This window comes from Vulpes vulpes, chromosome 1 (assembly GCF_048418805.1).
Source record: "Vulpes vulpes isolate BD-2025 chromosome 1, VulVul3, whole genome shotgun sequence".
Classification (NCBI taxonomy): Eukaryota; Metazoa; Chordata; class Mammalia; order Carnivora; family Canidae; genus Vulpes; species Vulpes vulpes.
The window spans coordinates 71,169,931-71,195,333 of record NC_132780.1 but is presented as its reverse complement, the minus strand read 5'-3'; the positions used below and the strand labels follow the sequence as shown (position 1 = coordinate 71,195,333).

At 38.9% G+C, this 25,403-nt stretch overlaps 1 protein-coding gene across 1 annotated transcript in view; it reads right to left on the bottom strand.

The window, feature by feature from the left end:
- PRKN (parkin RBR E3 ubiquitin protein ligase) overlaps positions 1-25,403 on the bottom strand; it is a 1,279,940-nt gene that overhangs the window by 643,836 nt on the left and 610,701 nt on the right. The window contains exon 5 of the mRNA XM_026015949.2: positions 12,611-12,694. Within this exon, the coding sequence (XP_025871734.2) occupies positions 12,611-12,694 (84 nt within the window). The remainder of the gene's footprint in view (positions 1-12,610; positions 12,695-25,403) is intronic.

Here is a 25,403-nt window from a genome sequence, read left to right as displayed (position 1 = left end):
GTTTATATTTGTACTCTTAAAAGCCAAGGTTAGATTTCACTGCTACTTAAAATGATCTAGTTAGATTATCTTTAAGTGTATAAATATTAATTATGAATACATTAGGGACCTTGCACTTTTGAATTTTAAGTATATAGATATTTTTCTCAAGTGACAGAAATTTAACTTTTTATGAGAATATAATATATCCTCATAAATATATGAGTGTATAAAATACTGTCAAAAAGTTAAAATACCCTGAAAATTTAAATATGATAAACTACTTAAAAAATGCCTATCTTCTCACCTTCTTAAGAAACAAATACCACACACAGAAAATACAGGAGTCAGTGTTTATATGTAGCTGCACTGTAAAAATGGAATTCACAAAAAAAGACTTTAAGATAAGAAAGAGAAAGAATGAATTAAATTTCTCACACTGAGTGCTCTGCCAGCCACTGGTTACAAAAAAGTGTGCATGCCTTCAATTCCTTTATTTAATGTTCACTAAAAATAGGAGAAAAATAGTTGGATATAACAATTTCTTTTTCTACCTTTTAAACAATATGTTTACATAATTGTATTCTCTCTTCTTTTAGATGGTCCTAAATACTCCCTTTAAATTCTAATATAATATTCTATTCTAACATCCCCAAGGATTTGATATGTGGTATATTTTCATTGTTGTTTGGTTTCATATTTCCAGTTGGACTTTTACTGACTAAGTTAATTGAATTTCCATGTTTCAGATACTTTCATGGTCATGCTTTTAAAAAAAAAAGATTTTATATATTTACTTGAGAGAGAGAGAGTGAGAGAGAGAGAGAGAGAGAGAGAGAGTAGGAGTGGGGTGAGGGGCAGAGGAAGAAGCAGACTCCCCACTGAGCAGGGCATCTAATGTGCGGGGCTCGATCCCAGGATTCCGTGATCATAACCTGAGTCAAAGGCAGCCACTTAACAGACTGAGCTACCTAGGCACTCCTAGGGTTATGCTTTTGTAAGTGTTCTTAAAATGCCTTAATGCCCTAAAATATGATCAATTGTTGAAATGTTCCATATATGCTTAAAAAAAAAGAAGGCATCTCCAGGTGTCAGGTGCAGTGTTCATGAAGCAACCCTAGTCACTGGTTGTACTGACCTGCCACATGCTTCCTGATTATGCTGCTGGAGCTCTCAACCCCTCAGAGCTTAATGTTACTATCTCCTACCCTCCTACCAGATTTATCCATATACTTGATTAATCTTGACAGTATGTCCTTAATATATTTTGAGTTCATATTACTAAGATCATACAATTTTTAAACTGCTATATCTTTCTGAGTTATTGAAGCTTTTATCAAAATCTATTTTTAATAATGCTTTTTAAATTTTTAATAATGTACCGCTGCTGTGTAGTACCCAGCTACTCTGCCACACTCAGCCATGTGCCTTCACCCGTCTCATGCCATGGGCCATCATGGCATACAGCCTCCAGCATTACAGCACTTTGTGAGATCTGGCATAGGACTAGTGGTCCAGTGCAAATTTTGCTAACACTGCTCTCAAGTTCTTGGGTGGGCACATCCCCTCAGAGCTGGCCTGCCTGGGTCCCACTAATGCTACAGAGAGCAAAAAGAGCTCATAACAAGCAGAGAGTCAGTTTAGATGAGGGCACTGAAAGGATAAGTAACTCAAACACTATGGTAGGGCATAGCGACATATATGAGACATCCCTGAAGTATCAGATTCTGGTGAACAGAGGATATTGTACTGCTGGGCACTCCAGGACCTCTTCATAAAGTCACTACTTTCAAGAGCAGAAGACATAGCTGACTTTCTTAACACATAGGAACAGACACGGAGAGGTAGACAAAATGAGGAGACAGAAATTTATCCCAAATGAAAGAACAGGACAAGGCCATGGCTAAAGAGCTAAGCAAAACAGATATAAGGAACATGTCTGATAGAGAATTGAAAATAATGATCATAAGGATACTCACTGGACTTAAGGGTAGAAGACATGAATGAGACCTTTAACAAAGTGAAAAGGAATAACAGCAGAGATAAAGGTCTCAATAAAGGAAATGAAAATACATTTGATGGAATGCACAGCAGGACAGAAGCAGAGGAACGAATTAGTGATATAGAAGATAGAGTAACGGAAAGGAGATAAGCTGAGCAAAAGGGAGAAAAACGAACTATGCAAAATGAGAAGAGACTAGAGAACCCAGTGACCCTACCAAATGTAGTGATATTTGTATTGTAGGAGTTTGAGAAGAAGAAGAGAGAGATAAGGGGGGTAGAAAATTTATTTGAAGAAATGACAGTTGGAAAACTTCCCCAGTTTGGGGAAGGAAACAGATATCCAGATCTAGGAGACACAGAGAACTCCCAACAAGATCAACAAAAACAGAACCATACCAAGACACATAGTAACGGGACGAGCACTGGGTGTTATTCTATATGTTGGCAAATTGAACACCAATAAAAAATAAATTAAAAAAAATAAAAATAAAATGGCAAAATGTAGTAATAAAGAAAAAAAATTAGAGCAACACCTAAGAAGTCAGTAACTTACAAAGGAAAACCCATAGGCCAGCAGGAGGTTTTTCAATAGGAACTTTGCAAGCCAGAAGGGAGTAACATGATATATTCAAAGTGCTGAATGGGAAAAATCTGCAGCCAAGGATATTCTATCCAAGAAGACCATCATTCAGAATAGGGGGAGAGAGAGAGAGTTTCCTAGACAAACAAAAACTAAAGGAGTTCAGGACGACTAAACCAACCCTACAAGAAATATTAAAGGGGACTCTTTGTAAGGGACAAACCAAAAGTGACAGTATTAAGGTAGAAAACATGAAAGCAGCAAAAATGAATGATTCTGTAGGAAATCAGTCAATGAACTCACAAAAGAAAGGATAAAAAATATAATAGCATATACCTAAAATGTGAGAAGGAGAGGAGAAAAGAATATACTCAAACTTAAACAGCCATCAACTTAATATAGACTGCTATATGCAGAAGAGGTTAGACACAAGCCAAACAGTAATCATAAATGAAAAACCACTAATGAATATGCAAAGAATAAAGAGAAAGAAATCAAATTATATTACTAAAGAAAATCAGCAAAGCATGAAAGGCAAGAAAGAATCAGAGAAAATCTTCGGAAACAACCACAAAAGAAGTAATAAAATGGCGATAAATGCATGTCTATCAATGATCCACTTTCAATGTAAATGGACTAAACTCTCAATCAAAGACATAGAGAGACAGAATGGAAAAACAAACAAAGAAACAAGAGCCATCTATACGCTGCCTACAAGAGACTTGTTTTAGACTTAAAGACACCTTCAGATAGAAAGTGAGGGAATGGAGAAACATCTATCATAGAAATGGATGTTAAAAGAAAGCCAGAGAAGTAATACTTGTATGTACAAAACAGACTTTAAAATAAAGACTGTAAGAAGAGGCATAGGACACTATATATTAATAAAGGAGATAATCCAACAAGAAGATATAACAGTTGTAAATATTATGCACTCAGCACAGGAGTACCCAAACACATAAAGCTTTAATAACAAACATAAAGGAACTCATCATTAATATTTCAATAGTAGTTGGGAATATTAACATACCACTTAAGTCAATGGACAGGTCAGCTATATAGAAAATCAATAAGGAAAATATGGCTTTAAATGCCACTGGAACAGATGGATTTAATACATATATTCAAAACACTCCATCCTCAAACAGCAGAATACACATTCTTTTCAAGTGTACACAGAACATTCTCCAGAATAGATTACATATTAGTGCCTCAACAAATTCAAGACCAAAGTCACATCATGCATTCTTTCCGATCACAATGCTATGGAATTAGAAGTCAACCACAAGAAAATATCCAGAAAGACCACAAATACATGGAGGTTAAATAGCATGCTACTGAACAATGAATGAGTCAACCAGGAAATAAGAGAAGAAATAAAAAAAATACATAGAAACAAATGAAAATGAAAACAAAATGATTCAAAACCTTTGGGATCCAGCAAAAGTGGTCTAAGAGGGAAGTTTATAGCAATACAGGCTTATTTCAAGAAGCAAGAACAATCTCAAAAAACAAAAACAAAAACAAAAACAAAAACAAAAACAAACCAACCCAACCCTACACCTAAAGGAGCTAGAAAAACAACAAAAAACAAAACCTAAAATCGGGAGAAGAAATGAAACAATAAAGATTAGAGCAAAAATAAATGATATAGGTACTAAAAAATCAAGAGATGAGATCGAAGAAATCAGGAGCTGGTTATTTGGGAAAAAATCAACAAAACTGATAAGCCTCTGGCCAGACTTATCAAGAAAAAAAAAGAAAGGACTCAAATAAATGAAATCGCAAATGAGAGAGAAGAAATAACAACTGAAACCACTGAAATTCAATTATAAGAGAATATTATGAAAAAATATATACCAACAGATTGGATAACCTAGAAGAAATGGATAAATTCTTAGAAACATATAAACTACAAAAACCAAAACAGAGAGAAATAGAAAATTTGAAGAGACTGATAACCAGCAAAGAAAATACCCCAACAGACTTAAAGTCCAGGACCAGATGGTTTCACAGATGAATTCTACCAAACATTTAAAGAAGAGTGAATACCTATCATTCTCAAACAATTAAAAAACAGAAAAGGAAGTTTTCCTTTTTATGAGGCCAGCATTATTGTGACACCGAAACCAGATAAAGACACCACTAAAAAAGAGAACTACAGCCCAATATCCCTGTTGAACAGTGCAAAAATTCTCAACAAAATACTAGCAAATCAAATTCAACAATACATTAAAAAAATCACTCATCACAGTCATTTGGGATTTATTCTTGGGTTGCAAGAATGAGTCAATATTCACAAATCAATGATACATCACATCAATAAGAGAAAGGATAGGGCAGCCCAGGTGGCTCAGCGGTTTAGTGCCGCCTTCAGCCCAGGGCATGATCCTGAAGATCCAGGATCGAGACCCACATCAGGCTCCCTGCATAGAGCCTGCTTCTCCCTCTGCCTGTGTCTCTGCCTCTCTTTCTCTCTGTGTCTCTCATGAATAAATAAATAAAATCTTAAAAAAGATAAGAAAAAGGATAAGAGCCATACAATCATTTCAACAGATGCAGAAAAAGCATTTGACAAAGTACAACATCCATGCATGATAAAAACCCTCAGCAAAGTAGGTTTAAAGGAAATATACCATAACATAATAAACTTTATCTATGAAAAACCCACAGCTAACATCATACTCGATGAAAAACTGAGAGCTTTCCCCTTAATCAGGAACAAGACAAGGATATCTACTCTCACCACTTTTATTCAACACAGTACTGGAAGTCCTACCCACAGCAATCAAACAACAAAAAGGAATAAAAGATTGAAATTGGTAAGAAATGAAACTTTCACACTATTTGCAGGTGACATGATATTACATATAGAAAACCCAAGAGACTGTACAAGAAAACTGCTAAAATCAATAAATGAATTCACTAAAATTGCAGGATATAAATCACTGTATTGAACTCTATTGCATTTTTATATACCACTAATACAGCAGCAGTAAGGGAAATTAAGAAAACAATCCCATTTACAATTGCACAAAACATAACAAGATATCTAGGAATAAACCTAACCGAAGAAGTGTAAGACCTGTATAAAACAGTGATGAGGGGCACCTGGTGACTTAGTGGCTGAGCATCTGACTTTTGCTCAGGTGGTGATCCCAGGGTCCTGGGATCAAGTCCTACATCGGGCTCCCCAAAGGGAGCCTGCTTCTCCCTCTGTCTATGTCTCTGCCTCTCTCTGTGTGTCCCTCATGAATAGATAAATCAATAAACTTAAAACACTGATGACAGAAACTGAAGATGACACAAAATAATTAAAGACATTCCATGATCATGGATTGTAAAAGAACTATTACTCAAATATTTGTACTACTTAAAGCAATCTACAGATTGAATGCAATCCCTATCAAATAACAATAGCATTTTTCACAGAGCTAGATCAAACAATCCTAAAATTTGTGTGGAACCACAAAAGATCCCAAATGGCCAAAGCAATCTGTAAGAACAAAAAGCAAAGCTGGAAGTGTCAAAATGACAGACTTTAAGTTATAATACAAAGCTACAGTAATCAAAAGAGTATGGTATGACTCAAAAACTAGGCACTTAGATCCCTGGAGCAAAACAAATCCCAGAAATGCTCCACAACTACATGGTCAATTAATCCTTGACAAAGCAGGAAAGAATATCCAAAGGAGAAAACAGTGTCTTCAACAAAGGATGTGGGGAAAACTGGACAGTACCATGTAAAAGAAAGAAACTGGATCACTTTTTTACATCATAATACAAAAATAAACTCAAAAGGGAGTAAGGATCTAAATGTGAGACATGACAGCATATAAATCCTAAAAGAGAACACAGTCAATAACCTCTTTGACATCAGCTGTAGCAACTTTTTTTCTAGATATGTCTCCTAAAACAAGGGAAACAAAAATAAAAATAAATTATTGGGACTAAATGAAAATAAAAAGCTTCTGCACAGCAAAGGAAACAATCATCAAAACCAAAAGACAATCTACAGGATGGGAGAAGATATTTGCAAATGACACATCTGATAAAGGGTTAGCACCCAAAATATACAAAGGACTTACACAACCGAACACTCAAAAAAACAAATAATCCAATTAAAACCTAGGCGAAGACTTGGAAAGCCATTTCTCAAAAGAAGACATCTAGATGGCCCACAGACACATGAAAAGATGTTCATCATCATTTACCATCAGGGTAATGCAAATCAATGAGATATCACCTCACACCTGTCAGAATGGCTAAAGTTAAAAACACAAGGATCAACAGGTGTTGGTGAGGATGTTTGTGGAGAAAGGGGAACCCTCATGCACTGTTGGTGGGAATGCCAACTGGCATTTCAGGCTCTGTGGAAAACAGTATGAAGGCTCCTCAAAAAGTTAAAAATAGAACTACCCTATGATCCAACAATCATCCTACTAGGTATTTACCCAAAGAATACAAAAACACTAATTCAAAGGGATATACACACACCACCTATGTTTATAGCAGCATTTTTTGTAGCTGAGATATAGAAGCAACCCGAGTGTCCATCAGTTGATGAATGGATAAAGGTGTGATACACACACACACACACACATACATGTATATATATGATGGAATATTATATATAACATAATTATTTGTATGCTGGAATATTATATATATTATAATTATGTATATGATGGAATGTTATTCAGCCATTAAAAAGTGAAATTTTGCCACTTGCAAGGATGTGTATGGAGCTAGAGAGTATTATGCTAAGTGAAATAAGTCAGAGAAAGATTGATACCATATGATTTCACTCATAGGTGGAATTTTAGAAACAAAACAGATAAACACAAGGGAAGGGAAGGAAAAATAAAGTAAGAGGAAAACAGAGAGGGAAACAAATCATAAAAGATTCTTAACTCTAGGAAACAAACTGAGTGTCACCAGAGGGCAGGTCGATGGGGCGGGGGATGGGGTAACTGCGTGATGGGCATTGGGTGTTGTATGCAACTGATGGAATCACTGAATTCTAGCTCTGAAACTAATACTACAGTATATGTTAATTAAATTGAAATTGAATTTTTTTAAAAAAAGATAAAGACTCTTAAGTCTAGAGAATACACTGGTGGTCATCAGAGGAAAGGTGGGTGGGTGAAAATAGGTGATGGGGACAAACGAGGGCACTGGTTGTGATGAGCACCAAGTGACGTATGGGAATGTTGAATATTGTACACTTGACACTGATATTACACTGTTAGATCAACTAACTGGAATTAAAATAAAAACTTAAAAAAAGAATATATATAAATACAAATTTTAATAATCCTTTTCTCCTAAAAACTGATTTTATATGCAATTAAAATGGTTTCAAAAGCTGTCCTTTGAGAGGCATCTGAGTGGCTCCAATGGTTAGGTGGCTGACTCTTGATTTCACCTCAAGTCATGATCTCAGGGTCCTGGGACTGAGCCTCATATGTGGCTCTGGGTTCAGCACAGAGTCTGCTTCAGGATTCTTTTTCTCCCTCTGCCTCTCCCCTTCCTTGCATGCTCTCACTCTCAATCTTTCTCTCTAAAAATAAATAGATTTTTTTAAAGCTATGCTTCATTTAATATTTGCCTGGTATGGGGATCCTTGGGTGGCGCAGCGGTTTAGCGCCTGCCTTTGGCCCAGGGCGCGATCCTGGAGACCCGGGATGGAATCCCACATCGGGCTCCCGGTGTATGGAGCCTGCTTCTCCCTCTGCCTGTATCTCTGCCTCTCTCTCTCTCTCTCTCTCTGTGACTATCATAAATAAAAATTTAAAAAAATCTGGATAATTTAAAAAAATATTTGCCTGGTATGCCATTTTCTACTCTTTTACTCCCAACGCTTTTGTTTTCATGTTTTAGGTATATCTTTTGTAACTCATGTAGAGCTGGATTTTCTACTTTAAACCTAGTCTTAGAATCTTAATCTTTTATTTACTTATTTTTAAAGATTTATTTATTTATTTATTCATGATAGACATAGAGAGAGAGAGAGGCAGAGACACAGGCAGAGGGAGAAGCAGGCTCCACGCCGGGAGCCCGATGCGGGACTTGATCCCAGGACTCCAGGATCGCGCCCTGGGGCAAAGGCAGGCGCCAAACTGCTGAGCCACCCAGGGATCCCCAGAATCTTAATCTTTTAAAGTTCAGTACATTTATATTTTATTTTATCACCATTGTATTTGGTTTTATCCTATTGTTTTGTGTGTGTGTGTGTTTGTGCATGCATGTGTGTACTCACGTGCGCATGTGTGAGCGTGCTACTTATCTGTCCCACTTTCCTCTACTTCACTATCCTCTTTCTTTTTTAAAACTAATTTGACATCTGTATTTTATTTCAATCCCTGGGATGGTTATCTTAGGCAATTCAATTCAAATCTTTAGCTTCAAGGGTTAGATGTTGAAAACCACTAGATGGAGTAGATCATGGGGCCAGATGCTGTTTCCCAGGAGGGTAAACATGACAGCTTCTGAGAAGCTCCTAGCCCAAAGCTCCAATGACAGCCATGGAGATGCTGAAATTGGCTGGGACTGATGACCTTGGAGGGTGTGGTTGTGTGCCTCTCCTGGGAGAAGAGGGGCTTCTGGACAAAGCCCAGGGCACATCTATGGTGTATACACTGGAAAACATTGTACTGTTGCTCCTGCTGGGACTTGAGGCCTCCAACCCCAAAAGGGGTGTGTGTGGTGAGTCGGCCTGGGCACTGGACAGCAAGAACATGACCTGCCCCAGGCACCCAAGACTCAGACTTGAACCTACAAATTCAAGGTGTGTAGGGAGGCTTTCCAAGAAAAGCAGCTTTTATTTACCACCTGACAACTGATGGAGAGCACAATTCCACATGGTCAGGAGTGCAAGGTGTCCTCAGAAAGTGCACAGCAGAGAAGAGCCTTCCATGAACAACGCCAGTGAGGAAGCCTTCATTAGAAACCCTCTTCTTGTTTGGCACCAGAAAGTTTCAAGCACGGAAAGCTGTTTGAGTGCATGAGACAGCCAAAGCCCCCACCTCCTTCTGGAAGTCCAGACAGCAGAAAGGCCTGGAGTGGGAACTCTTTCAGGAGCTCCTGTGTCACCTGTCACCAGAAAGGTCACATGCTGGTAGGGGTTTATGAGTGCAGCCAATGTGGCATGTCTCCAGCATAAGATACACAGTTGGTAGTTCACACCAGAGAGGGGCTTTGGCCACGGGAGGGTGGGAACTCACTCAGCATTCATCCTTGCTCTAAAGAGATGTATTCATACCTGAGAGGGGACTGTGAGAAAGCCTCTGGTCCAGAGAGGTGGTGGGGAGACACCGTGAGAGCTTGTGTGCAAGTTGGCAGGGGTTGTGCTGCATTCCCTGTCCCCCCTCCCTGGGGAAAGTTGTCTGACCCCACAGCTATAGCAGAACCCACCCCTCCTTTCCACTCTGGCTGTGCTGAGATGCATAGCACCACCCATGACATCAAAGAAGGTGGCCCCTGTGTCTCCCCTGTCACTGCATAGGCATAGATCTCAGCCAGGTGGCAAAGGGACCCTGAGGGGCATCTACTGGTGGCTTCTGGGCAAGGTTCTCTTGCTTCATGGCTTTCTGTTTTCTTCTTATTATTCTTTTAAGTCTTTAGCTGACGGCTCTGATGGTTTCAATCCCCTTATCCTGGACACACTTCCTCAGTATGCCCTGCACCATGTGATAATAAAGGCTTCACCACATTTCACCAGGGGCATCCTATTGGGGTGGGCTGCAAATAGAAATGGGTGGCTTCCAGCTGCAGGGGATCAGCCTCAGGACCAGCAGCACATGCCTCAGGGGCACCATGGAGCAGGCTCATTTCTGAAGGGTTTTGTGGACAGACCTTCTTGTCTGGAATGCAGACTCAATTATGAGTTCAGACTTCAACCTGGGCTGGGGACGATGTGTATAACCCTAGAGTGGTCTGGGAAGGTGGGCAGGGGCTGTCCTCCTTCTCGGGGAGTCTGAATTTGCTTGGGATCTGGTTCATTGTGAGACCTTGGGCGGCCAATAGAGCAGGTGCACATGGGTGAGGAACAGCGAACAGGAGATTACAGTGAGCAGGGGTGGGGGTGGTAGGGGTGGTAGGGACAGCACACACTGCCTCTCCAGGAAGCTAGCACTTCCTCTCCTCTGGTAGACCTCACAAGGGTATCATGTTTTATGGGTACTAGCTCTATGTAGGATTCTGTGGTTTAATTTGCCACCTTGATGAAGCCATAAACTCAGCTATAGCCTTCCATGGATGCCTGCCCACCTAGGCTCTAGCTCCCAGGGATCAGTAGTTACTACCAAGCGGGTGGCTGGCTTCAGCCAACAGTTTTCTCCCTGGAAAACTTTCTCCTAGTTTTGATATATATACTTTTTCTTATTAAGCTCTCAGCACAGCCATTCCTTTAAAAATGCATGTTTGTAATTTAGTCCAGTATTTTTATATGGTGTGCACTGAAAAGATTTTGAAGGGTATCAGCTCACCATGCTGTCAGATAGAGCTACGATATAACTTAATTTACACTGAATTCCATGTACTGATATATAAGGTAAGTAGAATGCGCAACGAGCAAAGGAAATGCTTCTAGGTCCCACTGAACAGAGTTTCTCCCTTTGACCGATGTGAAGCTCAGTCCTTGCAAAAGTGTCTATCCTGCTATGACTGAATCCTGCCAATTAATATCAAGGTCCAGGCGAGGTAGTCAGACTGTCAGGAATTACAGTCGATTTTCAAAGGATCTCAAATTACGGTAAAGATGATACAGAGGCCACAGTGTTACACAGAACAGATAACGTGTGTATGTTGTAGATGGGTGAATGGATGGAGGGATGGCGATACAGTTATTATTGCATGTAATTGTAATTAAGAGATATTGTATAGTATAATATGTATATATTACACCTGTATGCATATAGGTATATGTAATTCTACCTAAGAACTCTGTTCCATAAATATATACACTTTCATTTCATCCTGGTAGCTAACTTATAAGACTATAATGCCTCGATATATGTGACTGACATACAAGTCATTATTTTTCTTCAGGATTTGCATGAATCAAAATCTGTTTGCGGTCCTCACCCCTGTTTGATGGAAAATGATTGTTAGTGCTGCCTACTGCTCACTCAATTCCTTGTAATCGCCCCACAGATTGGAGAGAGGAGGCACGCCTAATGATTCTAGCTCAAATGCTGTACCTGTTGCTACTGACAGACTTTGTTCCTTAGAGAAGATATTAACTGCCAGCTGGCTGTGACAGTTTGTGAACTAACATTGACATTTGGGTTGGCACCGTAAGAGTATTTACAGCTCAGGAGATATATACACAATCAGACGATGATAGATCCAGGAATTTTTGAGGTAAAAAAGTAAAACAATATACAAATTACAAACATGATCCCAATAGAAAATGGTTTAAAAAATGAGTTCAGCACTTAGTATCTCTTTTAAGAAATATCTGCTCTTTAAGAAACATCAAACTTATGGCACATGTTTGCAAAGGGGATGGGGATTGCAGAGAACAGAAGATGGTCATTCAATTGTAGAGCTGCTCATCCATATGGGATTTCCTAAAGTCCACTATGTATGTCAGAAAAAGAAAGGTAGAAAGAGATAAAGAAAGAAAGCAATTTTGAATTATTATAAAGACAAAATATCACAGCATTGGCACAAAGACTAACCTTATATCTTTGCTACTTTTTTTTTTCTTTGCTAGGCTCTGAAGTGGCTCTTCTTTATATTCCATGAATATCGCTTTGGAAGGAATTTAAATTGACATGCTTCTTTTCTTTCTTTTTTTTTTTTTAATTGACATGTTTCAACACAGTCATCCAAAGTAGTAAAGCCTCTAGAAAAATGACAGGATGGCAACGAACAATGTAGAATTTGGGGCAACTCAATAAATACTTTGACTCTGGTGACACTTTTGCTGAATACTATCAGATGGAAGAAAAGTCAGTTGGCATTCTTGTCTCTTTTCTAATTTCCTACAAAATACTGAAGATGCCACAATGAAAAAAATGGATTTGACCAGGTACTCACAGCTGTAGTCCCAGGGCAGTTTGCCGAATGGCATTCACCAGTCATCCGGTTTGGGATTAGGACATCGTCCCAGCAAGATGGACCCTTTGAGAAAAACAACAACATGTATTTGGTGCACAAAATGTGACACAAATGTACCCCCTAGTACACTTTCAAAAATCTATTGATATTATAAAATTATAATGAAAGTAATGTGTAGTCCAACAATTTTCAAAATTTAACCTACAGAACCTGGGGTTCTCACAATTCTTTTGGGGGGTCTGGTGGGTCAAAACTATTTTCGTAAGTACGCTAAGATGACCTTTAGCTTATTGATTCAAACATGTAGTACATTCACATGTAGTAATTTCCCAACTGTGGTTCATTCAATTGTTTAAAAACTGAAATAGTTTTCTTAAGTTCACTGCATTTTCAATTGATGATATTTACTTATTTATTTATTTTAAAGATTTTTAGAAATTTATTTATTTAAGAGAGAGTACAAGCAGAGTGAGAGGCAGAGGGAGAAGCAGGCTCCTCGCTGAGCATGGAGCCCAACACAGGGCTCAACCCTGGGACTCCAGGATCATTATCTGAGCTAAAGGAAAGCACTTAACCCAGCGAGCCACCCAGGTGCCCCTCAATTATTGATTTTTGAATGAAAACACCCATGCAATCATGGTCAAAAGGATTTTTGGAAGGCAGCCAGGAACCATGAGGAGGCACACATGGAAGGGCCACCTATCAGAGCTGGGAGGCTGAGCAGGCACGTGTACCTCCTCCCTTTCCTGAGGCACCAAAAAATGACTTTTAAAAAGTAGCACCATGTAAACCCGTAAGAGCAAGGAGAGCGGAAGACAGGGGTAGTTGAGGAGAACTTCGCAGGCACTTTTGGAAATCTGCAACAGGCTGCAGCAGAGGAGGGGCCTTTGTGCCCTGCAGGACCAGAAAATTCTGAAGGCTCAGGAGGAAGGCATGATCAAGAATAGAGTGAGACCTGGAGCAGCAAACAGGGAAATAATGAGGTTTTTATATATTGGCGATTCTAGAAACTTCTAGAGAGAAAGGCTGGATCTCCTAATTAGAAACAAAAATCAAAATAGAATTTTAAAGTAGTAGAAATACTTTTAAAGACCAGTGGAAAGGATTTTTCAACCTCAAATTCTTTGTCAATTTAGGAGAATGATAACAAGTGATTTAGGGATGTGCAGACTTACAGAGTGTACTTGTGTGCCTAGAAGTTCTCAGAGTTCAGGAGAATGTCAGAGGGCTTGAGGGAAGGTGGGAAGTGGCCTAGCTTTGGCCTCATCCAATGTGTGGCTCTGAGAAGGAGCTGTGGGACAGACGGTGGTGTCTCCGTAGCTGCAGCAGAGGAGGAGGACAGAAGGAAGGTGTCGCCAGCTGCGGTGATGACAGAGCTTCCAGCCAGAATGTTCTGGGATCTGTGCCCAGCCCGCAGAGGAGGTGAGAGCCAAGAGCTGGTGGCTGTGGTGATTTTATTACCATAGACATTGGGACCATGCCAGAGGTTTTGTGAGCAGTGGAAGTGGTCACCACCAGTCAGCACCAGGACCACCCTGCTCCATGAGCCAGACCGAGCAGTCTCCTGGCCACACTGCCGCACAAATCAATGAAAACTCAGAAGGCACGCAAGGATCCCAGCCATTCCTGTGTCTCTGTGAGTGCACACCTTCCCTCCCCCTGCACCAGCACACGTACTCACACAGGTGCATCAGACACACACACACACACACACACACACACCACACTACCCACACTCAAACACACATGCATACCACACACTGACACACATCTCACCCCACAGACTTTCCTGTGCACATAGACACAATCACACCACATACACACATCGTATCACACACTTACCACATGGAGATGCACCACACATACAGACACACACACTTACACACACACACACACACACAATTTAGAGACAAGCAAGAGAAAGCAGAAGGAATATAGAAGATTCAGCATCTACCTTAAACATACTAAGCCAAACTTCTATAGAGGCTATTTAAACCAGACCTCGTAAGGAGCCACATTCTGAATTCACAGATCACTAAACAGGAGAACGTAAGCAGCAGGAAAGTGTTAGAAGCCTGAGCCTGCTGTCCTTAGGGAGGCCCCAGGCTGGCGTCTGGGAAGCTGGATTTGGGGAGTGTCTGCATCCACTTATTGACACAGAGGGTTTGTGGCACTATAAATGTCTGGAGTCTGGCACTGTGGTCCATGCTAGGAAGGGGTGCACAGTGACCAGCCCCCCCAGGAAAGCCTGGGTGCCGAGTGAACAAGTGTATCCTGTGTGGCTCTGCTTGCCTGTGATCTCCTCCAGACTTCAGATGCCTTTTCTCTCTGATACTCTGGATCCTGTTACTATCTGTCAGACTGTCCACTGAGTCCTGCAAACCTTTCCAGTGAATCGCTGAACCTGGCAGTGTGAGGCATTCTTGGGGATCCACGACACGATGATATTGATTCATCATCAAGGGGACGTTCTCACATTCCACAGAAGGATCAAGGTTCACGATTAAGGTCCCATCAGTTACAGAGAATAAGAGATTTCATTTCCTTTGCACCTCTAAGTTTAGTGCAGGCATACACAGTCCACTGTAGTTATAGCAATGTAAATATCCACTTGATTTTCAACCTTAAAATCTATATACTATTGAAAATGGGGATCCCTGGGTGGCGCAGCGGTTTGGCGCCTGCCTTTGGCCCAGGGCGCAATCCTGGAGACCCGGGATCGAATCCCACATCGGGCTCCCGGTGCATGGAGCCTGCTTCTCCCTCTGCCTGTGTCTCTGCCTCTCTCTCTCTCTCTCTCTGTGACTATCATAAATAAATAAAAAAATTAAAAAAAAAAAAAAACATTAAAAAAAAAAAAAAAAAAAAAAAGAAAATGGACCAAGGGGGGCACCTGGGTGGCTTGGTGGTTGAGTGTCTGCCTTTGGCTCAGGTCGTGATCCTGGGGTCCTAGGATCAAGTCCCACATCAGGCTCCCCCAAGGGAGCCTGGTTCTCCCTCTGCCTGTGTCTCTCCCTCTCTCTCTGTGTCTCTCATGAATAAATAAATAAAATCTTTATAAAAAAAGATAAGAAAATGGACCAAGGATTGTGTAACCAAAAGTACATGTCATGCCACTTGGACAATGTAAAAGTAAAGGCATGGATTTTTTAAAAAAGATTTTATTTATTTATTCACGACAGAGAGAGAGAAAGAGAGAAAGAGAGGGGGTGGGGGCAGAGACACAGGCAGAGGGAGAGGCAGGCTCCATGCAGGGAGCCTGATGTGAGACTCCTCGATCCGGGTCTCCAGGATCACATCCTGCGCTGAAGGCGGCGCCAAACCGCTGGGCCACGGGTGCTGCCCAAAGGCATGAATGTTAAGAATTGGATAGCAAGGGTGGAGCTGAGAGATTTTGCTTTTTAATTAAAAAGTCATCTGTATGTTTGATTTTTAAGCATAGGCACATATCCTTTTGATCAAAGTGAAACATATACTGACGTAAAGCAGAGGTAAATAACTAATATCGAGCATTTGATCACATTCCCTCAGCCTTGCTTTCCAACTTAACATGAGGAATTCAGGGACAAGTGTGGCTAGAATGCAGTCTCCCACGTTACAGTTCAGTCCTTGGCTGAGGACCCATCTTGGGGGTTACATTTATCTGTTAATCTGTTTCTGTAGGATACTCCACGGATACTAGGAATCTGGTTTCTTTTATTTTTAGACAACTAGGAACTTTAGAGTCAAATCTGTGGCCCAGCTCTGGAAACTATACATAATTTACAATAAATACTAGGTTTGCTAATATTACCCTTGCTTTCATATCATTTTCCTCGATTTCTTTTCCTTTGATATTTTCCCTTATTTTATGCACTTTTTCCTTGTTTTTTAGCCTCAAAATATTCTTGCAAACTTGTCAAATACTTCTGAAGTGAGGCAGGGTCTCAGCAAAAAATTGCAGCTTTTTTCTTTTGACTCTCCAAAATTACTGAGCACTTCTAACAAGAGCCGCTTCTTGTCCCTCTTCCATCTGGGACAGTAGCCACTTATGCTTAGGACCCAGGTCATAGGAAGGATAGTAGTGGCAAGTATTGGCTCACACTTGTGGCTGGTAGATGCTAACAATGAACAGTAGCACACCTGTTGCTTGGGAAAGTCCCTGGTTTCAAAGGAAATCTATTTCATTGTGGATAACCATTGACTGAACACAGAGACATTGCCTCCTTGATCTACCAACATGGAACATTCCTTCTGAGGCTGGTGCAGGAAGCACCGACCTACCTGGAGCAAGTGCAATGGTTAGAGATAAACCTCACATTAGCACAGGCTGGAGAAGGAGCCCTAATCATCAAATGCATGGGTTAGGTCCCATTTGCGTATCACCGCTCAGAGAAAGATTCCCTGCCTCAAAGTCTAGGATGAGTAAAGTCTGTACAGATACTTATTTTTCATGCCTTAATTTTTCAAAGTTCAAAAAGCAACGAAAACATTTATGCAACAATTCCACTCACTGTCACCTAAGATACTACTTAATCTGATAAATCCTTGTTTTGTACAAGGAAATTATAGAAAACTCGGTCATGATTTGCTTCATGATCTCAAACTATAACCAGAGAACGTAAGTAATAAAACCAAATAGAATTCCAATGAATATAGCAGTTCAACATAATGAAGCAAATGTGCTAGTTTATCCATACTACTCATAGTATGGGTATTGAATGTTATTGCAATATCCATCCTGAAAATTGAAACAAATGTTCCTGTGAATTTATGCCATTACAAAGCAGGTTTAACAATGTTGATCTTTTCTAATGGCTTAGAAAATATAAAATGTGAATTGGTTCACTGTTGCATACTGTGTTTTAACAGATGCGTGATGAAATAATTATATTTATAATTAATAGCCTTTATTTAGGGCTACAAAAGTCTCCAGACAACAAAACTTTAAAAGGATTACATATTACATGACAGTCATGTCAAGGAGAGAATCCCCCCGCAAATGTATTTAACCTCTCAAATGTAAAGAACTGGAGAAAGACATCTGAAAAAAACATGTCAGAATAATGTGAAATACGTCTTAATAAGGAATCATTTGGCAGCTTTTAAAAAAAATTGTGTCCTTCTTTTGCCTAATATGGTTATACAAACAAGAGAATATATAAGTTAGTTAAGCTTCTAAAGCAAGGGTGAGCAAACTATGGCCTGCTATGACCAAATCCAGCCTAGGGTTTGCTTCTAGACAGCAAAAACAATGGTTTTAAATTTGTAAGTGGTTAAAAAGCCCAAAAAGAATAGTACTTCATGGCACATGAAGAGCAAGTGACATTCAGGTTTCCGTGTCCACAAATGGACTTGAGTGGAACATGGCTGCAGTTGCTCACGTACTTGTTGTCTATGCTGCTTTTGCACTGCAAGGACATAAGTGAGTCATTGCCACACAGAGGACATGGCTCCCAAAACCTAAAATATTTACTACCTGGTCCTTTATGGAGGAAGTCTGCCAACCCTGGATCTATGATAAGTAAAATTCTCCAAGTTCATATTGAAAAGCACTTATTTTTTTTTAAAGATTTTATTTATTTATTTATTTATTAAAGAGTGAGAGCACAAGCAGGGGGAAGGCAGAGGCAGAGGGAGAAGCAGATTCCCTGCTGAGCAGGATGCCTAATGCAGAACTCGATCCCAGGATCCTGGGATCATGACCTGAGCTAAAAGCAGAGGTGTAACTGACTAAGCCACCTACGTGCCCCAAAAAGCACTTAAAAATACTATGTTAGTATTTTGGCCACCATGCAATGTCACCAGTTTGTAGAAGTAGCTACATCCTGAGTCTCAAGTGAGAAATTACTTCAATTAAAACCTTAGAACTACTGGCCTATGGAATCCAAGGTGTTGTTAGAATGCAGTGATTGAAGTTGTTGGAATTAGTAAGAATGGAAAACTGCAACTAAAGATGACATTTGAGGATTTCTCTTGACAATATTACCATCAACAGAAAATCGTAAAATAGAATATTATTTAAGCACATCTATATGGTGCATATAAATCAGAAATTCAGAAAAAAATGATTTAATGACATGAAAAGCAGTGACTAAATCTGTAATGTAAGGGTCTTAAAATCTACTTTTAAAAATCATAGAACTAATCCATAAGTCATTTTTGCTATGTTTTGCATGTCCAATCAAGTGGAAAACTGAGGTACTTAATTGGCTAATTCTTATCCAAATATCACTCTGACAATATTCAGACAAACAGTTAAAGCAAAAGAGGTTTATTTCCCCCATCTCTGAATTATCTAAACAAATTCTATAACCAGCTCTTCATAGGTGGGCATATACACTGCCATGTAAAAAATCATTTGCAAATCCTGTTTCCCAAAATGTTACTAAAAAATCTTAATGTTTGCAGTTTTAAAAAAAAGGTTACTGTAAGGGTGTCTGGGTGGCTCAGTCAGTTAAGCAGTTAAAAAAACTTAAAAAATATAATATCATTTTAATAGTACTTTTACTTAAACTATGCCTTTAACAATTATTTCAAGTTATCAAATGTGTTGGATTTAATATATCCTCTTAAATGATTCTACAAACATTTAAGGCATATAATCAAACTTCAGAGGAATAATTTTGAAAATTATATGACAGCAAAAGCGACTTTAAAATTGTTATGCTCGGCCTCCTTCCTTCCTTTTCCTTTGTGTCTAACCAAGTGATACAGAGAGAGAGCTTCAAAGTTCACAGACCTGATGAATCCCAAGTCCACCAATTATTAACTAGAGGCTCCTGAGCACGTTTCATTCCACCTTTATCCACCTCTTCTGAAAAGTGAGGGTTAAATATCCCCTTCTTGGGCTTTTAGGAATGCTAAATAAAACAACACCTTTAATGTTTGCCCAGTGCACAGGCTGACTTATGGAAAGACGGCAACTGTTGCAAGTAGTATTCAAAATAGTAATCCCTGAGTAGGACTATTTTTAATTTCATAGATAAGCAATAATTGGCCAGTTCCAAGGCACTTGACTCAGTCCACTACGTTTTTCATTTCTTATTTTTTCTCATTTTCCCCATTACCCAGCCATTCCCCAGGGATTATGTCAGTTTCCGGAGCATGCAGCTTGTAACTCTTTTATTTTATTTATTTATTTATTTATTTATTTATTTATTTATTTAATAAATTTATTTTTATTGGTGTTCAATTTGCCGACATATAGAATAACACCCAGTGCTCATCCCATCAGTGCCCACCTCAGTGCCCGCCACCCAGTCACCCCCACCCCCACCCACCTCCCCTTCCACCACCCCCAGTTCATTTCCCAGAGTTAGGAGTCTTTCATGTTCTGTCTCCCTTTCTGATATTTCCCACTCATTTTTTCTCCTTTCCCCTTTATTCCCTTTCACTATTTTTTATATTCCCCAAATGAATGAGACCATATAATGTTTGTCCTTCTCCGATTGACTTATTTCACTCAGCATAATACCCTCCAGTTCCATCCACGTTGAAGCAAATGGTGGGTATTTGTTGTTTCCAGTGGCTGAGTAATATTCCATTGTATACATAAACCATATCTTCTTTATCCATTCATCTTTCGATGGACACCGAGGCTCCTTCCACAGTTTGGCTATTGTGGACATTGCTGCTAGAAACATCGGGGTGCAGGTGTCCTGCCATTTCACTGCATCTGTATCTTTGGGGTAAATCCCTAGCAGTGCAATTGCTGGGTCATAAGGCAGGTCTATTTTCAACTCTTTGAGGAACCTCCACACAGTTTTCCAGAGTGGCTGCACCAGTTCACATTCCCACCAACAGTGGAAGCGGGTTCCTCTTTCTCCACAACCTCTCCAACATTTGTGGTTTCCTGCCTTGTCAATTTTCCCCATTCTCACTGGTGTGAGGTGGTATCTCATTGTGGTTTTGATTTGTATTTCCCTGATGGCAAGTGATGCGGAGCATTTTCTCATGTGCGTGTTGGCCATGTCTATGTCTTCCTCTGTGAGATTTCTGTTCATGTCTTTTGCCCATTTCATGATTGGATTGTTTGTTTCTTTGGTGTTGAGTTTAATAAGTTCTTTATAGATCTTGGAAACTAGCCTTTTATCTGATAGGTCATTTGCAAATATCTTCTCCCATTCTGTAGGTTGTCTTTTAGTTTTGTTGACTGTATCCTTTGCTGTGCAAAAGCTTCTTATCTTGATGAAGTCCCAATAATTCATTTTTGCTTTTGTTTCTTTTGCCTTCATGGATGTATCTTGCAAGAAGTTACTGTGGCCGAGTTCAAAAAGGGTGTTACCTGTGTTCTCCTCTAGGATTTTGATGGAATCTTATCTCACATTTAGATCTTTCAACCATTTTGAGTTTATCTTTGTGTATGGTGCAAGAGTGTGGTCTAGTTTCATTCTTCTGCACGTGCATTTCCAATTTTCCCAGCAGCATTTATTGAAGAGACTGTCTTTTTTCCAGTGGATAGTCTTTCCTCCTTTGTTGAATATTAGTTCACCATAAAGTTGAGGGTCCACTTCTGGAATCTCTATTCTGTTCCATTGACCTATGTGTCTGTTTTTGTGCCAGTACCACACTGTCTTGATGACAACAGCTTTGTAGTACAACCTGAAATCTGGGATTGTGATGCCCCCAAGCTATGGTTTTCTTTTTTTAAAATTCCCCTGGCTATTCGGGGTCTTTTCTGATTCCACACAAATCTTAAAATAATTTGTTCCAACTCTCTGAAGAAAGTAGTCAATGTTACCCAGGGCAATTTACACGTTTAATGCAATCCCTATCAAAATAGCTTGTAACTCTTTTAAATGATATATTTCCATCCATAAGGTAGATATTGTTCTGACATCTTCCCCCATTGGATTTAAAGATCCCATGCTTTTCATGAAGCTAAGTACAGTGCTGTGATTATAGTCAAAGCTCAACAATGCAGTCATTAAATAGTGAGCAGGTAACATAATAAAGAAAAAATCCTCAGAATCAAAATATTCAGCAACTTAACAGATACTTATTGAACATTTCTTAAAACCTTATAATATAGTTATGGAAAAGAGAAAAGAATCCTTTATCCTATAGATTTTATGGAGTAGCTACAAAATCCAGGGTTAGAAAGGAACTGAGCAACTCATTCAAATAAATAGATGATCCTAAAAAAATGCCCATACCAAATATGTAAAGTATCACTGGAATACACACACGCTTCTAATGCAAATATAAAACAGCACAGCCCCTCTGGAAAACTTTAGGCATCTTTTAGAAAGTTAGACGTATAACCATCAATGATTTGACCATTTAATCTTTAGATATTTACCCAAGATAAATGAAAACAAGTCTTTAGGTCTACCTAAAGAATTGTATACAAATGTTCATAATGTTTTTATTCATAATAGCCACCAACTGGAGACCACCCAAATATCTATCAAAGTATTAATGGATAAACAAAATGTATATCTCCAGCCAACAAAATACTGTTCGGCAATAAATGCTATCATATTACTTATAAATGTAACATGGATGATTCTCATAATTATGTGAGTGAAGGAAGCAAAAGCTGTGATAGAATATATTACATTTCCAGTTATATAAAACACAAACAAATCTACATTGGCAAACAAATTAGTGGTAGCTTTGAGGTTAGGAGCAGAGAATGTAATGGGCTACATAAGAGCATGAAGAATTTTTGGGAGGGGTTTTATGGGCTGAATTTTGTCCCCTCAAAATTTGTATGTCAAAGTCCTAATACCTTACAGAATGCAAGTGTATTTGGAAATAGGGTTTTTAAAAAGGTAGTAAGTCAAGATGAGGTATTATAGCGGGCTCTAGTCTAATAGGACTGGTATCTTTGTAAGAAGAGATTAGGACATGGATACTCAGAAAAAGAGGCCATTGTGAAGACATAGAGAAGATAACCCATGCACAAACCAATGAGAGATGCCTCAGAAGAAACCTACCTCACCAATATCTTGATCTTGGAATTCTGGCCTCCAGAATTTTGAGTAAATACATTTATGCTGTTTAAATCACCCAGTTGGTACTCTGTAGGCAGCCCTAGCAAACTAATGTAAGGGTTAACAGAAATGCTCTCTATCTTAATTGTGGTGGTGGTTTTATGGACTTATACACTTGTCAGAACTCCTCATATTGTACCCTTTGAATGGAGGCAGTTTATTTTACACAAATTATTTCTTAGTAAAATGAAAAGGAAAGGAAAAAAAAAATAACTGAGATGTTGCCATGGGAATCCAATGAGGGAGGGAGATGGAGAATCTTTGTATAAAATGGTGCTTGAACAATTATATATCAATATCCCTCCTCTGCTTCCTCTTCCCCCTCCTCCTCCTCCTCCTCTTCTCCCTTCTCCTCCTTCATAGATGCATCACCAGAAGCCTCATGTTTAAGGAGCAGTATGTTTCGCATTTACTTCTACTATGTTGGTGGGTACGAAATTAGGAACTAAATGTAATACTTATTAAAAGCAAACACCTACGTCAATGTAAATGGTAAGTATTCATCCTCTCTGATGGCTGAGTAATATTCCCTTGTGTATATATACATCATCTTTATCCATTCATCTGTCAATGGGTATCTCAGCTCTTTCCAGTTTGGCTATTGTGGACAATGCTGCCATGAACAGTGGGTGGATGAAACTGGAAGGTATTATGCTGAGTGAAATAAGTCTATCAGAGAAAGACAATTATCATATGATTTAACTCATATGTGGAATATAGGAAACAGCATAGAGGATCATAGAGGAAGGAAGAGAAAACTGAATGAGAAGTCATCAGAGAGGGAGAAAACCACAAGAGACTTTTAACTCTAGGAAACAAACTGAGGTTGCTGAAGGGGAGGTGTGTGGGGAGATGGGGTAATTGGGTGATGAGCACTTTGAGAGAGCACATGATGCAATGAGCATTGAATGTTATACACAACTGATGAATTATTGAACTCTACATCTGAAACTAATGATGTACTATATGTTGGCTAATTGAATTTAAATACAAAAAAAAAAATAAGGCAAACTCCAGGTTAAGATTCTGCTATGAAATAGTTTGTAGATTTTTTGGAATATATATATATATATATACACACACACACACACACACACACATATATGTATATATATACATATATATGTGTATATATATATACACACATATATATACACATATATTCCATACTTTTTAGAACATATATACACATACATACAAATATATACATACACATACGTATATACATACACATATATTTTTTCCCTATTCTTGAGGTCCCTTTATTTATGTTCTGTCTCTCTGGCAGCTATTTAAGAATTGTTACTTTTTTTTTCTTTTAAAGTCTTCATTGTTAACAGGGTTTTTTCCACACACATTGTTTCATTTGTTACCTCAGAAATGACATGAGATTGTACCTTGGATTAGTTTTCTATCATGCGTAACAAATTACAACAAATTTAGTGGCTTAAGCCAACCCAAATCTATGACCTCACAATTCCTGTGAGCCAGGAACTCATGCCTGGCCCGACTGAGTCTTCTGTTCAGGGTCCCACAAGGTTGTAATCAAGGTGTTGGCAAGGCTGTGTTCTCATCTGGAAGCTTGACTGGAGAAGCATCCATTTCCAAACTCTCTTGGGATAATTTCAGAACTAATTTCCTTTTGGCTATAATTGTAAGGGTGTCGGCTTTGTGCTGCCTGCTGACTGGTGGCCTCCTACAATTCCTTTCAACCTGGCTGCTTACTTTATCACTCCAGCAGGGCCACATCTGGTCCAGTCTCTGAAGATGGAATTTTCTATTATGTGGCTAAGGGGACTCTCATTTAACACAACCAAGGGAGTGGCACACATCTCATCACCCTTGCTATTTTCTCTGGGTCAGAAGGAAATCACTAAAACTGCCCATATTTAAGAGTTAGGGATTTCACAAAAATAGGAGGTAGAAAATCATTTCATGTCTGTCCACACCATACGTATTTTGCAGAGAAGAAAGACCTTTCATGATATTAAAGTTTGAGAAATGATAATTCAATATGTGACACTGGTTGCCAAGTTCCCAGGCCATTTTTTTTAAAAACATAAATGCACTTTCCAGTTGAAATAGGTGAATATTTGGACACTTCTCTGGAGTCATTCTTTTAAACTTTTAAGTAGAGAATGTAATAGGACCACTTCTACAGAAAAACAAACCAGTAGAGACTACATGAAGGGACCTACTATTGACATATTAGTCCAACTGTTTCTACAAACATTTTTAAAGCAAAAAGAGAGCTAGTAGGAAATGAATTAGAACTTAAAGCAAATAAAAGACCTCAAGAAGACCTTTTGTCCATTCCTTATAAATATTTTTATTCCTGATTTGGATACTATATTAATAACAGTTAACTCTTTTATGAATCTGTTTTAAATGGGGTAGAAGGAAGCAGAAGAGAGGTGGGGAAATGATTTAGTGAATTCTACCAATCAACAGGAGAATAATGGCTTATAAAAGTAATGGCAAAGCCATCTTCTTGCATTAGTATAAAATTGGGTTCTTTATAAAGCACTTTCTTACATGTAAAATAACCTTGATTCCCAATGAAAAGTCTGTTAATCTATGTCCTATGGTGCTCTAATATGCAACTGATTATTCATGTGTTGGGGTAATCACAGAACTGTTCCTAAGAAAACCCTGCCCTTACATTTAAGTATTCATTTGGTTCTCATATTTAGCTACATGGTCATATCTTAAAGAATACTGCATTTTCATGAAAGGGCATCCATTTTTACACTGATTTGTTAATCAAAAAATATTGATCTTTTATTTTATAA